The 15,904-nt window shown below is 44.6% G+C and overlaps 1 protein-coding gene across 1 annotated transcript in view; it reads left to right on the forward strand.

Moving 5' to 3' along the window:
• The window catches only part of MRPS31 (mitochondrial ribosomal protein S31), a 28,688-nt gene that overhangs the window by 8,275 nt on the left and 4,509 nt on the right, over positions 1 to 15,904 (forward strand). The window contains exons 4-6 of the mRNA XM_037057602.1: positions 1,931 to 2,071; positions 7,167 to 7,240; positions 11,806 to 11,949. Coding sequence (XP_036913497.1) covers positions 1,931 to 2,071; positions 7,167 to 7,240; positions 11,806 to 11,949 — 359 coding nt within the window. The remainder of the gene's footprint in view (positions 1 to 1,930; positions 2,072 to 7,166; positions 7,241 to 11,805; positions 11,950 to 15,904) is intronic.

A 15,904-nucleotide genomic window follows, 5' to 3' on the forward strand; every position in this document is an offset into this window, starting at 1 on the left:
TTTGTTCATTAGATTCCACATAGGAGTGAAATCACATGGTATTTGTCTTTCTCTGACTGGCCTATTTCATTTAGCATAATGTCCTCCAGGTCCATCCATAGTGTTGCAAAGGGTAAAATTTTCTTCTTTTTTATAGCCGAGTAGTACTCCATCATGTAAATGTCCTCATAGTTGTTTTATCCACTCATCTGTTGATGGACACTTGGGCTACTTCCATATCTTGGCGATTATAAATAACACTGCAGTGAACATAGGGGTGCTTATGTTCTTTTGAATTAGTGTTTTGGGTTGCTTCATTTGTATTCCTAGAAGTGGGATCACTGGGTCAGAGGCAGATCTATTTTCCATTTTTCGAGGTGTCTCCAAACTGCTTCCCACAGTGGCTGCACCAGTCTGCATTCCCACCACCAGTTCAAAAGGGTTCCTCTTTCTCCACATCCTCGCCAGCACTTGTTGTTTGTTCTTCCCTTTCAAAGGTGGTTTTAGTTTTGGGAAAAATTAGAAGTCGCAGGGTGCCAAATCTGGGGAGTAGGGGGCCTGAGTCACCTGAGTGATTTGGTGTTTCACCAAAAAACTCTGCACGATATCCGATGCAGCATGTGGTCATAATGAAGCTGCCAATCACCAGTTGCCTGTAGCTTTGGGCTTCTGAATCATCCCAATAGTTTCTGAGGAGGATTGTTAAGCTTAACGTAAGATTTAAAGTAGATTTGTTGCTCTACACAGTCATTTGGAATGTGACAGCCACACAGTACACACGCTCACTCAATCTACTGCCCCCACTGACTAGTACAGTGAAGTCGTCATTGTTCACGCATGTGCATTTCAGTCCACTCTCCTTGGCTGCCAGGTTGCACCGATGTCACGGAAACCATTCTCATTATATTAACAATGGCTGGACTTTTTCTGGATAGACCTCATATATATAATGTATTTCATTTATATGCAAAATATAAGATATGCCTCATAAGTGGAATAGTGGTAATTTGTTTAAAAAAACTCATGTCTTAAGTAAGATTACAGTTTTTAGAAGAGCAATTGAGTGGTAAAGTTTTCTTTTGAGAAGTTACACAATTTCTTATCTCTGAAAAAGAAATAAATTTTATAATATTATTAAAAGTTAATAAATAACAGAATGAGACCGTTTCTCTGAGACGGTCAATTTTTTTCAGTTAAATAATTTTCTAGTTTTATGCACAATATGATCATCTTCAGGCCTGTTCCCATTTTCTCTCTTATCACTGTGTCAGCTGACACCTTTCCCCCTCCCTTCCCCTCCCCTCCCCTCCCCTCCTTCCCCCTCCCCTCCCCTCTTTCCCCCTCCCCTCCCCTCTTTCCCCCTCCCCTCCCCCCTCCTTCCCCCTCCCCTCCCCTCCCCTCCCCACCCCTCCCCACCCTGTCCTTCATCCATGGTGTCCAACTGCTGCTGAAAGCAGTTGGGCGGCGCTGCTTTGTTCGGGAGCAGCCTGAGTCAGCAGTTCTCAGTGAGCCTGCGTGCCAGCTTTGTCTCGGGAAGTGAGAGAGAATGCACACCACTGGACTGTCGTTCAAATCGCTCATTTCATTTACATTTGAACAAGTGCAAGGCAACAAATATGGCTAGATTTCCACTTTAATTTACTTTCTCATCGTATGTGATACATATACAGGTGTTGATGGTAGGTCACCTGCTCTAGATGTTAGACAGTTTTACATAACTGACACTTTGTGTTTTAAATGAATGCATCCGAAGAACATCTTTAAGGTAGAGGGAAACAAAAATCTTAGTATCTGGAATTTGAATGTTAATATGTGACATAACCTTTTATATATGTAAGTTTTTGTGCCGTATTATTGCTTAGAAGTGAAATAAAAATTAAATTCTATGAATCACGTTTTCTACTATTCTGCAGCAAAATTGTGTAATACACTTGGCTTTTTCCTATTTCAGTTTCAGTAGCATCATATCAGATATGAAAGTTGCCAAGTCTCCCACACCTGGAGTTAGTACGAGGCCGGTTCACCAGATTCAGTTTGATGAAGGATCTGACGGTTTTGCTGGCTGGGAGGAGGCCACCGACCATAGAAAAAGGTACAGAAACCTTGCAGTCCGTCGGGTTTTGTTTGTTTCACGGTAGATTGACTTTACTGCTGACAGGTGTCTGAGCAGTATGGACACACTTACGTCTGTCTCCTTACCCCCGTGCACCGTTTCCTAGTCAAGGACAGGTGTTCTGAGTTCAGCGTTCCGATGCTTTTCTGTAGCACGAATCAGAATGGGCTCTGTCTTACCTTTACCCACGGGGAATGGAGGCCTCCTGACTTAGAACAGATGGAGCTGGGAGAGGTCTGACTTGGCAGGTGCATTATTTTTCATTCTGATATGTACCTACCAATATATGTTCATACACTGTTTTTATCTCTCCATATAATCATCTTTGTTCATACCTTAGAGAAATATCCCACCATCAAAGAAAGAAAGATCCATTATAATCCCTTAAAATGGAGATTATTCATGGCAATTTGAATTTAGTAGTTTGTAGTTCTTACTGGTACTAAGCATTGCCTTACATATTTTATAATAGAAAGCTGTCTGTATGTGCATAATGTTTCTGTTCTCTCTCGAACCCATAAAGAGGTCGTTGGGGAGGGGGAACCAGGTACTTGGCATGGTCTGACAAAAATTAACTCCACTCTGTAGCAGAGGTGCTCGCAGATGGAATGTCTTTGATTTCTACTTTATGGATTTTAAGTATAATCTCAGCAGGTTGAGTCGGCTCCTTCCAGGTATCACCTTACCAATTTGTACAAGAAGGTTAGAAAAGATGGCTAGAAGTTAACAATGGAAGTTCAGGGGCCTACAGGGTCTTTGGAAGATTGTTCGATTGTGAATTTAAAGTGATTTTATAGCTATGATACATTATTGATTAAAGTAGAATGTGTATTAGAGTTTTACTTAAGGTTCCTCAAGATTCAATTTAAATTGAATCTTCCTCAAATCAGTCTTTGAGATGACTCCATGTAACTACAGTGGAAGAGTGCTCCATCATAGTTTGACGTTCAATGGTATTAGCTGTCATTAGAAATGATAAGGCAGCAAGGGAGACTCTAACAAGGGAGGGAAGGATGGGTGTGCACGTATGACTCTTGTAGAGGTGACCGAAGGACTCTGGAGGACAGGCAGGCAGTGGTGAGACACCAGGTCTCCCCTGCTCTGCCTTAGCTCAGCCGGAGACAGCCCAGGACTGGACTGATCATTCCTGGGCCGCGACCACAGGTGCCCGTCACAGAGCACTGGCTGTGCGGTCACACCAGCCTTCCTCAGAACACGGGCACTGTGCCACTGACTAATTCTGCGACTGGGGACTTCCAGAGCCCCCGGTCTGCTGCCCCAACTCTAAGATGCTGAAAGTGGAGCCCAACTGAAGTGTCTTTCTTGAAGCACAGGAAAGACGTGTGTGTAAACTATACATAGTAGATGCAAATATCCACTTCCTTCCCTTCCTCTTTACTACATTGTGCTTTTAAATGTTTATTTTATTTTTAGAGAGAGGGGAAGGGAAGGAGAAAGAGTGGGAGAGAAACATCAGTGTGTGGTTGCCTCTCATGTGTCCCCTACTGGGGACCTGGCCTGAAACCCAGGCATGTGCCCTGACTGGGAATCGAACCGCAATCCTTTGCTTCACAGGCCCATGCTCAATCCACTGAGCTACACCAGCCAGGGCCTACATTGTGCTTTTAAATTCTGTACATCACTGCATCATTCCCTCTTTACTGTGCATCCCTTCAACCTATCACCTGTCCACTGGGCTTGGAGCAGAGGGACTGCTGGGTGGGGAGAGGGAGGCAAGACGTGGATGGACGTCCTGGAGCATAAAAGCTTTGTGCACAGATACTTGGGGACTTCCCAGAGGAAGTGTGTAATGTGAGATCACCTTGTCCAGTTTTAATGTGGCATTTGCATTTTTCAGTTTAATTTAGTAGAAAAAAGTAATTCGATCCAGAAAAATAATTAAAAAATTATCTTAAAAGCTAGCCCTCCCTTAATAAACCAGTTTTTAAAAAATTCTCTTTTTATAAATATTTTAATTTACTTTTGGAAAGAGGGCAAGGGAGGGAGAAAGAGAGGGAGAGGGAGAGGGAGTGTGTGTTTGCCTCTTGAACACCCCCCACTGAAGGCCTGGCCCACAACCCAGGCATGTGTCCTGACTGGGAATCGAACTGGCAACACTTTGGTTCACAGGCCAACACTCAATCCACTTAGCCACACCAGGCAGGGCCCTTTATAAACCAGTTTTAATCTACCAGTAAATGTACTCAAGTGTGAATATGAATTGAAGCATAAAGCAGTTGATTAAAATATACAGGGAAAAGTTACCTATTAACTCTCCAACATTAATTTCACTAGTTAAAAATAGTTATGTAAAGAAAGTTAATCATTACTTTAAAATTACAGAACAATTGCTATATAAAATGGGACTGTTTTGATTTTTCTGTGCTATCATTTATAATTTGTAATTAAACATGCAGTGTTTTCTGCCTTTAAACGAAGACAGATACTGATTTTAACACTTTCACTTTCTTATTTTTGCCCCTCTTTGGGGCCACCCCACTGGGGACTCTCTGCACTTCCTGGACTCGTATGTCTGCTTCCTTTGCCAGGATGGGGAGGGGTCGTCGTTGTCCTGTCCCCAGTAGGTTTTCAGTCCCGTGCTCTCTCCCTTCCCATGTGGTTATGCTTGATGTTGTCCCAGGGGTCACTCACACTGTCCTGGTTTTTTAAATTCTCTTTTCCTTTATGCCCTTCTGACTGGACGCCACCTTATCTTCTCAATCACTGATTCCATCCTCTGTTTCATCTGATTTGCTGTTGATTCCATCTAATGTAGTCTTCATTTCAGTTGTGTTCTTTATTTCTGACTGGTTTTTTTTTTTTTTAAATAGCTTCCGTCATTTTTGGTAAGTTCTCACTGAGTTCATTGACTCTTCCCCTGAGTTCCCTGAGCATCCCTATAACCAGTGCTTTGAACTCAGTATCTGGTAGTTTGCTTTCGTCCATTTTGTTTAGTTCTTTGGAGTTTTGTTCTCTTTCATTTGGGCCGTGTTCCTTTGTCTTCTCGTTTTGGCTGCCTCCCGGGGTTTGCTTCTGTGTGCTCGGTGGAGCTGCTCCGACTCCCAGGCTTCATGGGGTGGCCTTGGGCAATAGGTGTCCTGTGCGGCCCCGTGGCCCAGTCTCCTTGGTCACCTGAGCTGGGTACTCAGAATGTTCCTTTTGTGGGTCGTGTGCCCTCCTGTTGTAGTTAAGCCTTGATTGCTGCTGGCAGGCACTTCAGGGGTGGTGGGACTGACCCTCAGGCTGACTGGCTGTGACTGCAGAGGACGAGCTGTTTGGGGACCCCACGGAGTGGGGTTTGCTGTAGTAGGGTCTGGCGCCTGCCGAGTCCACCCTTTGGCGTGTCCTTTGTGGAACTCATTGGGTGGTGCTCTGGAGTGGTCTGAGGCCAGCCACCCGGTGTGTTGGCTTTGGGGCCTCTTGGATGGGGCTCCGGTGCAGGCCCAGGCCAGCTGCTCCCTATGCCCAGCCCCTAAGCCACGTGGTCAGACCTACAAAGGGAGTGAGGGTAGCTGCCCGTCTGGGTCTTGGAGGTACCAGGGAGAGGCTGTGCTGTGCACCGGGGCCAGAAGCCAGCTGCCACTAGTGCTGGGCTGCAGGCCGCCCAGCAAGGGATACAGGGTACACTGAGGCTGGCTGCTACTTGTTTGGGGTTTGTTGAGACCTTTCAGAGATTTTAGGGAAATCCACAGTGAGGGCTGAGGCCAGCTGCTTGTGAGGAACAGCCACTGACAGGGTCCGCCCTATCTGCAAGCTGGGTAGGGCGGGTTCTCGGGGCTCACCCAGGGGAGTGAATTTGATGGGGGCTCAGGTGTGGTGCCAGCCTGTGCGTGCAGGCTGGTGGGGGAGGGCTCTGCAAAGGGGCAGTGGCCAGTGCTGGAGCTCAAAGCCAGTGAGTCCCTCAGTGAATACATCTGGGCCCTGGCTGGTGTGGCTCAGTCAACTTTGAGTGTCGGCCTGCAAACCAGAAGGTCTCTGGTTCAATTCCCAGTCAGGGCACATGCCTGGGTTGTGGGCCAGGTCCCAGACTGGGGGTGTTCTAGAGGCAACGGGTCGATGTTTCTCTTGCACGTGGATGTTTCTCTCCCTCTCTTTCTCCCTCCCTTCCCTTTTCTCTAAAATGAAATAAATAAAATATTTAAAAATGATAAGAGGAGTGCCTGGGACTCCAGAAGCCCCCCTCTCACCTGGACAGACTCCTTGCTGATTTTCGCAGCCTCTTCCTGGCACTGGTGATCCAGGCTGGGACCCTTTGCCCCCCACCCCCCTGCGTCTGAGATAGCCCTCCTGAGTCTTAACTGACACAGGTGGACACGGGACCAGTTGTTTCGCGTCTCCACCCCTCCTGCCAGTTGGTATCTCTGAGGCTGCTTTGCTGTCTCCGTAGTGGTAGGAGTTTGTTCTGTGAGTCTCAGGTGGTTCTCAGAGGCAGCTGTTCTGTACCATAGTTGTCATTTTGATGTGGTCTTTTAAGACGTTATTTAGTTATTTTTAGAGAGAGGGGAAAGGAGGGAGAAAGAGAGGGAGAGAAACATCAGTGTGGTTGCCTCTTGAGTACCCCCAACTGGGGACCTGGCCCACAACCCAGTCATGTGCCCTGACTGGGAATCAAACCAGCGACTCTTTGGTTCACAGGCCCGCACTCAGTCCACTGAGCCACACTGGCCAGGGCTACTTTGTCATCTTGACGGAAAGTCTTGGATTCATTCCTAACAACTTCTAATTTACCATATTTGAATAGTTTCCCACAACATTGAGTTTTCTAAAACATTAATATAAGGTGGAGCAAATAAAAATTATGGCAAATGAGGCTAATCTTTTCGATTAGGTATTTTGGAAATTAGACTGCTTTAACTGCCTTGTTATATTATGATACCAAAATTTAAGTGCATTTGTTCCTGTTTTTGGCTGTCAGTCCTGAAGATGTGGCAGTTGGGTTAAAATGTCTGGTGTCAGTGGAATTGTTTTTAATATTCACATTGTACAGTTTATATAAAATTTTCCTCATGAACAGTTTTTATTGACAATGAATAATAATTCACTAAATAAATTATTTTTTCTTTTTTGGTTTTAGGAGAAATATATTCAAGGGGAAGAGACTTAATATTTTTGATCTTAAGACAGCTACTCAAGAGGTACCTAAAACAGGTTCGTCAATTAAAAAAAGAACATTATGTAGAAAAATTCCGTCTTTCAAAAACATCCTTATTGTCTGATTGCATAATAATCGGGGACTTTAATAATCGGCCCTGCCATTAGCCTGCAACCTGCTTAGGAATGTGCTTGTGGACATTGCTAGTCTTGGCCAGGTTTTCCTCTTGCAATGCTGCGTTCAGTGAGAGGGTGGGAGGGAGGGACTCACTGCCAGCCTGTGAGTAGCAGATGGCCTGCTAATTTGGGGTCAAGGCTAATGACCTCCTGCTGTGGGCAGCTGCCTCTGCACCAGTTCAGAAAGGTGCGCTGAGGTTTCTGCCCTGAGGCGGCTCAGGCTCTTGGAGAGGTGACAGGCATCTGTAGAAGTCACTGTAGTAACTGCTTGGGAGCGGGGAAGAGCATTCAGGAAATGCAGTCTGCAGACTCGCGGTGTGTTTTTTCTTGACACAGTCTGTTCTTGAGTCCTTCTCCTTTCTTCTTTGGGCAAGAAGTCCATCCTTCTTGCCACTTTAAGATTTACCACTTTAAGTCTCATTAAATGAGAAGAGTATCCTTTTACTTGGCATTAAATTGGACTTATAAAATAAATAAACTAATATAAATGGTCTCCAGCTTATAAGTGACTTCCGTTTCTAAAGATTGTAAGTTAGCTTTTTGGTTCTTGGTATAAATAATTATATATTTGATATTTAAGTTCCTAGGCTGGCCTCCACTGACTCATTTAAACTTTCTATCACTTTATTCAGTTAGTCATGATATTAGTGGCAAGAACTCCTTGACCTTTGTCTCCCCAGCGGCACCCAGCCAGGTGGTTTACAGGTAATAGGAAGGAGTCATCTTAAAACTTAAGTCCTTCTTTGAACAGATTGAACTAAACATATATGTCCATTGAGGAAAGGAGTTGAATCGGGCAGCGTTTGTTCATTTATGCGGAGGCAAAGCTAAGGGGATGGACAAGCCCCTTGTGCCGTGCAGGCTGCGTCCTGTCCTGTGTGACAGACAGGACAGGCGTGGGCGTGGGCACAGACCGCCTCTCCCCCGTGGGACTGGCGGCTGGGCACCCTGACCCGGATGGAGAACGGGTCCGCAGCTGCTGTTGTCTGTCTCAGGAGCGGCCGGAAGGAGCACTTGGGTTTTCAAGAGCCAGCTTGCTGTTTTCAGAATCAGAAATCTTATTTTTAAAACTGAAATTAGCTAGCGAGGAAGTACCGAGGTTGCCCGTGTTTTATGAATCAGTATAAAATAATTATACTCTAATAAGGAAAGTAATGCTCAAATTTATGTCAGTTTACTTGAAGGATACTCTTTTAATAGGCCTTACCTGAAGGAATCTGAAGAATATCATTTGCTCCCAGTTAAGTGCATTCAGTAATCTTTTACTGACCAAATAAATGAGTTCTTCTGTCCCCTGAGTCCCACCTTCTGCCCCTCACTGAGTTCCTGCGAGTCCTGCAGAGGGCAGAGTCATAGACCCTGTTGCTGCTTCTGGAGGAATGCAGAGCTGTGGGCTGTGTAGCTTCATGGGAAGAGGTGTGGTGTGGGGTGTCTGGATTATCCAGCTTCAGGTTCTGCCACACCAAGCTCTCCGAGCTTCCCTTCCCCCGCCTGTAAAACGGGGTGAGTACCCACATCTCCAGGAGTAAGTGAGGTGGTGCAGCTAAGGTGTCGGGCCCGGGCCACAGTGCACATTCGTGACACCAGTTATTAACACTGAGAATAATGATGATGCTGACGGCGGTCATCACGGGAAAGATACAGGTTGATCGGTGTCCACTGAGTGAACTGAAAGAATGGGACCCCGATAATTAAGTTAGTTTACTGTTGTGGTCACTCTGTAAACGTGGCTTATCAGCCTATCTCGATCTTTTCTCTGAGTGAGGTGCTCCAGGCCAGCACACCTCAGACCCAGCAGTCAGTGTGTGGTCGGGCATGGTCGGGCGGGAACTTTCCTATGTGTCTTTGTGTGGACGTGTGTTTTCTTTCAGGAGTGAAATGGTTGCCTGATAAATATGTCATTCACTTGTTAAGAAACTTCCAACCTAGTTTCCAAGTGGTTGCACCAATTTGCTTCACATTGGCAGTGACGGGTACAAATGTGACCCCTTCCTGAAAGCTGTCTTACGTTTCCGAAACAAGGGATTGACACGTGATGTGGTGGGCTTGTGAGCTGGTGGTGTAGGCACTGCCTTGCTCAGGAGGGGCCGGTTGTGAGGATTTTTTAAAAAATATATTTTATTGATTATACCATTACAGTTCTATTCCCCCCCCTTCATTCCCCTCCACCTGCACACTCCCTCCCCCACCATTCTCCCCCCCTTAGTTTATAACCACGTGTCTCAAGTTCTTTAGATTCTATATTTCCCCCACTATTCTCACCCTCCCCCCCTATCTATTTTCTACCTACTGTCTATGCTATTTTCTGTACCTTCTCCCCCCTTCTCCTCCTCCCACCCCCCTGTTTCTAACCCTCCATGTGTTCTTCATTTCTATGGTTCCACTCCTGATCTAGCTGTCCTCTTGGTTTGCTTTTGTTTTAGGTGTGGTTGTTAATAACTGTGTGTTTGCTGTCCTTTCACTGTTCATATTTTTCATCTTCTTTTTCTTATATAAGTCCCTTTAGCATTTCATATAATAAGGGCTTGGTGATGATGAACTCCTTGAACTTGACCTTATCTGAGAAGCACTTTATCTGTCCTTCCATTCTAAATGAAAGTTTTGCTGGATAAAGCAATCTTGGCTGTAGGTCTTTGGATTTCATGACTTGGAATACTTCTTTCCAGCCCCTTCTTGCCTGTAAGGTCTCTTTTGAGAAATCCGCTGACAGTCTGATGGGTACTCCTTTGTAGGTGACTGTCCCCTTATCTCTTGCTGCTTCTAGGATTCTCTCCTTCATTTTAGTCTTGGCTAATGTAATTATGATGTGCCTTGGTGTGTTCCTTCTTGGGTCCAACTTCTTTGGGACTCTCTGAGCTTCCTGGATTTCCTGGAAGTCTATTTCCTTTGCCAGACTGGGGAAGTTCTCCTTTATTATTTGTTCAAATAAGTTTTCCACTCGTGGCTGTTTCTTTCCCCCTTCTGGTACCCCTATAATCCGGATGTTGGAACGTTTAAAGATGTCCTGGAGGTTCCTAAGCCTCTCCTCATTTTTTTGAATTCTCGTTTCTTCATTCCTTTCTGGTCGGATGTTTCGTTCTTCCTTCTGGTCCATTCCATTGATTTGAGTCCCAGTTTCCTTTCCATCGCTATTGGTTTCCTGGACATCTCCCTTCATTTCAATTAGTTTAGCCTTCATATGTTCCTCTAATTTGTGACTATAATCAACCAGTTCTGTGAGCATCCTGATAAACAGTGTCCTGAATTGTGCTTCTGAGAGGCTGGCAATTTCTTGGTCGCTTAGAGTTATTGGCTCTGGGACTTTGAGTTCTTCTTGCACCATCTTTTGGGCTGTTCGTGGCTGTTCGTGCCTGTTCTGTAGCAGGATCGGAGCCCTAAAGTGTTCACTAGAGCAGGGCAACTAAGTCGCTGGGTTGTGACGTTGTATGTGGGGGCGGGGGTCAAAGAGGAACTGTGTATCCCATCTGCCGCCTGCCGCCTCGGCCCCCACCGGCGCTGCAGCCGCCACTGTCATCAGGCGCATGCGTTTCGTTCCACTGCACTCGAGTGTGCCACCGCCGTCAGCCCTCCACCATTGGGTTCACCCCCTGGGGCCTGCGTGGTCCATCTCACTGTGCGCGAATGTGCGACCGCGGTCAGTCTGCCCCACACCCCATCTGGTTCCGGGCTACCTGCATGCCTAGGTTGGGGGATCTGTCCTGCCAGACGATCTGTCCTGCTGGACCCAGCTCTGCTGCTGGCTCCGCCCCTCTTACCGTCCCGGTTGAACGGTTCATAGTTGTGGACTTCCATATAATTCAATTTCCTGGTCTTTGGGTGTGTCTTTGTTCTCCAAACCTTTGTTGTATTCAAACTTGGCTGTGGGAGAAGGCACAGTGTTTCCACCTATGCCTCCATCTTGGCGGAAGTCCGGTTGTGAGGATTAAATGAACTTAAGTGCAGAAGGTAGCAAGCACAGAGGAAGTGCTAGTGCCCATCAGTAGTGGTGTCTGTTGTTACAGTCATGCTAACTTTTCTTTGGTCTTTCCTAGTAGTACGTTAGGGACTTAACAGACTAAAACCAAAGGTAAACAGGTTGGACGTTAAAGATCAAAGTCATATGTTGTCTAAAATGTATTTACCTTCATAAAGTATCTTTAAACAAAATACTATTTCTTTTTGCCTTCCCAGTAGAGGAAGCAGTGAGACTTTAGGGGTTGGTTACCAAGCATTGTAGTAAAAGTTTAGGCTTGCGATTTTTGAAATTGTAGTCTCTGTATATCATATATATACATATATGTTTCAGTTTAGCTCTCAGAGAGTGACCTTTCATTGTATATAGTATTTGATTATGAGCTTCAAGGTTTGAGAATGTATTGCCAACTCAGAATTGATTATACGTTTTTAAAAAGAAAGATGTCGACATTGATGTGCGCTCATTTCACGTATGTACTTTTTATGTACAGAAACAGCACCTTCACTCTGGGATGTGGAATTTGCTAAGCAGTTAGCTGCAGTAAATGAACAGCCCTTTCAGAATGGCTTTGAAGAGATGATCCAGTGGACAAAAGAGGGGAAACTGTGGGCGTTCCCAATTAACAACGAAGCAGGTAAGTCTTCCCTTCAGAGGTTTGTAAAATTCACTGATGTGGATTAGATCTGGCAGAGGTTCAGTTACAGAGCCTAGATATTTACGTGAATTTCACACTGTGTGTAATTATCTTTGTGGTGCCCTAAAAGAAACTGGACGGTATTTTTTAAAAGCCTGTTGGAATTTCTCCTCATTCTAGATGTCTGTAAGGAAATGAGCAAGTAAAATTACATGGCAGAAACACATCATGAATTTCTGTGCCTTGAAAGTGTTGGGTGACAGCCCTCCGGCTGTTGAGCAGATCACCTGGTAAATCTCTGAATACACTAAATGCTCATGTCAGATTATACTTTAATTTTGGAGGCCATTACAACTCTTCAAGTCTGATGCTGGTGTCTTTTATTTATAAGGCCATTATATCAATGAGGTGCAGGCTTCTTGTATTCAAAGCCACTCAGAGTACAAACATTAGGAGGCGTTGACATTCTTTGGAGCTCTTTGGCAGTACATAGATGCTTCGAACTGTTAATAAAATATCCTCTACTTCCCTGGAGATTTTTCTAGAGATGGTATCTCTGCCTCAGTTGAAAGGAAAGCAGTTGTACCATGCTGTTTATTTTTTATCGCACCCGTGTTGTCATCAGCTAAACATTCTCATTGAATTTTATAGGCGTATTTTCAATGAAAAGAGATTCATTTGCTCTTACGTTAAGATTAGCTAGAAGTTGCAAACACCTCATTAATTCTTGGGGAAATGGACTTCGTAGTTTTATGTTTTCACCATAATATTTTCATTTTTTATAATTTAATTTTTTGGATTAATAAGTAGAATGGAAGCTTAAATATCAGAAATATTTAGTCCTATATTTTCATAAAGTCTTACAGTTTCTATACTCTGTCAAGTGTCAAGGTAAAGTTAAAGAAAAAGAGAGAAGAAAGACACAGGGGCTTTGCAGTTGTGCGAACCTGGGCACAGATGCTGGCTCTGTCACTTACTAGCCAGCGGCATTTCGGGAAGCCATTTAACCTTTTGAGCCTCAGTTTCCTCATCTGTAAAGTTAAAGATGCCTCATTGGAAAAGTGTAAGAATTAGGTAAGATACAGTCGTTGAGTTGCTCAACACAGTTCTTGGCATGTAACTCGTATGCATATGTACGACTGTTTGTTCTTTCCCTCCTGCATAATCATAGAATTTTAAGAGTAGCAAAAAACTAGCAAAATACAAATGTTTGATATTAAGGGAAATTTTCTTTAGTGAAACTCGAGTGTCCTACATCTTCATGGTGAAACACACGCTTTAAAACCCAGCTCTGAGGTAGAATAATGTGTGACTTTATTGAGGAGGGACAGTGAGTGGCGGTTAGGAGTTCAGGTTCCTGAGTGAGTGGCAACGTAGTCTCTCCAAGCCTTGCCGCCCTCGTGTATGAAAGGATGGGAAGGATAACAGGGCTTGTCTGGGGGGTTCTTCATAGAAATGAGTGAGATCACACAAGTAAATCATCATCACCGTCAGCATCTTGGTTTCACTGCAGTGTTGGGAGGGGTCGCTGCGTTTCTGCTCTGCACTGTAACATTTCAACGTCTGTCAACGTCAGCAAGGACGTGATATACTTTCTAGGACCCACCAGTGTCATAGGAAAGCTTGACTTGGTGATACACTGTCATCAACAGTAAAATGCTTCAGTTCATTGAAGTTTTGAGTGCCCAAACTCCAGAGGACTTTTTCTTAAATTTGACCTGGTTTGAGAAAGTTTAATTTCTAAGAAAAGGAAAAAACACATGTTTTGGTCAGGTCGTGAAGTTAACTGTGACAAGTGTCCACATACACTGTACGTGTAGTTGATGCTTTAGGTCCGAAGGGGAGGTGGCTCATTTACAGCTCCTGATGGGAGCTGTCACCTGAATGAAAAGCAGGAAAGGATGGGGGAGGCCCTGCTCACTGTCCTCCCCGCCCCCAGCACAGCTTGGGGGGCGGGGTGGGGGGGGTGTTACCTCTGAGCCCTGGGAGAGGTTGGATGAGGACCTGAAGCCCCAACAGTCCTGTAGCATTCTTCTTTATTTGCTGTTCTCGGGTGCTGCGATGAACAAAATGTCATGCTCTCTCTACCGACGAAGATTTCCTTTGGTGCTTTTGGGGAAGGATGTTTAGTTTTATTTCTGGGGCCAGCCAGTCGGCTTTGGAACACTGACAGTGACAAATGACGTGTCCTGTTTTACAGTTTCCTTCCCAGTGTTGTTTTCCCATTATATAAAAGTAGGATTTGTTGTTTTGCCACTTAAAATGCATAAATTATTTTTCTCATTCAAATTAGGATTTTTGTTTTGTTTTGTTTGAGTTTTTGTTTTAAGAAATGGTTTGTCCCTACTATTGTGCTTTGCCACCATGAGAGTTATAAAAGCTATTAGATTGAATTGTACCCACAAAGTGACTTTGACTTTAACTAAATCTAATCCATTTTTGCCATTATCTAGTTCACCAGTCTTGCTTTTAAATATGCATTAGCCATATATAGATGTTGTCTACCAAATTAAGGGTGTTTTGGAAATGCTCTCCGAGAGTAAAAACGTTCAGTCGTGTATGTTAATCACACGTTTGTTCTTGTTCTTCAGTTGGTAGAACTTTTTGCTTCTGCGCCATGCTTCACTAAGCTTTCTGAAATGTGCACTGTAATGTGAGCTAGCAGGAATAGTTAGGGGAGCTCAAAATTCCCATAAAGCTCTAAGGAGGGCTCTGTTGTTACCGGGGAGGGAAAGTGCAGAGGAATTTGGGGTGAGTACAAGGATTGCTCGGCAGGTGTTACCTGAAGCAATCCAGTGGCTGTTCAGAGATTCGGGCCTGTGGACAAGCCCTCAAGCACGGACGGGAGAAGTGCCCGTTCTGACAACCACCGGGAGCGGGCACAGCGTCCGGTGGCAGGGCTGGTCTGCTGCGTGCTGTTGTGGCCCTGTGCACCACAGCCGTCCGCTGCCGTTGACTCGGTTTACCCCGATTTGTTGTGCTGTGTCTTGAACCGTAAGCGGTGATGTTTAAAGCAGAATTAGACACAGAGTCAACCTGTCATCTCAGTTGACTGCGTAACATACGTGATTTCCCCCGATATTTAACTTTCAATTCCTTCTTATTTTTCTCTTTATTGTTTTGTTTATTTAAAAAATTTTAAGTTTCATAAATATATGAAAGTTTACTTGCAAACAAGTCCAATAACATGAGAGAATAGGGAGCATGCTTTACCTTGCTTCTCTCCCTTTCTCGGAAGCACACAGCGTCGGGAGCCCCCGACCAGCGCCGTCTCAGCCCACGCTCCACAGCGCCCCCACCCCACCGCCCCCTTCTCTTCTGGCCTGGGCCGCACCACGTTGCACTCGTGCGGCGTCATTTTTTACTTAGCAGTGTGTCTGGGAATCGTTGCCTCTTCAGCACACAGATCATAGTAACAGTTCTGTAGTATGCCATTGTATGAATGCAGGGTAAATATTTTGTCATTTTCCTGTTGACGGATGGAGCTGTAGTTCTGAATCCTTTTATATGTATCCTTCTGTGTCTGTTGGTATACTTTTAATTCCTGGAGGATCAAATGATAGGTCTATTTTAGGTTGCAATAAATATCGATATGTTCTTTGCTAAAAACAGCCCATTTCTTCACGCTGTACCTGATACTGATGGTTTATTCCTCTTTCAGATGTTCAGGGCGGACAGTGACATCAGGGGTGTTTTTATTTGCATTTCCCTGGTTGCTAACCAGATTGCGCACCTCTTTGTATGTTTAGTGGCTGTTTTGTATTTGCTCTGTGACTTGCCTCGTCATGTCCTTTGACTTTTTCGTTTGGATTGTTTTATCAGTTTGTAAGAATTTGATACATTACAGGCTTTAATGCTTCATCTGTTACATAATCGGAAATATTGTCTTCCAATCTTTCTCCTTTCTTATAAAATTCATTTGGGTTTTAAAAAATACCTCTTTGCAGTTTTCTAA

This window comes from Sturnira hondurensis, unplaced genomic scaffold, assembly GCF_014824575.4.
Source record: "Sturnira hondurensis isolate 20B ecotype Veracruz unplaced genomic scaffold, ASM1482457v3 Scaffold0009719, whole genome shotgun sequence".
Classification (NCBI taxonomy): Eukaryota; Metazoa; Chordata; class Mammalia; order Chiroptera; family Phyllostomidae; genus Sturnira; species Sturnira hondurensis.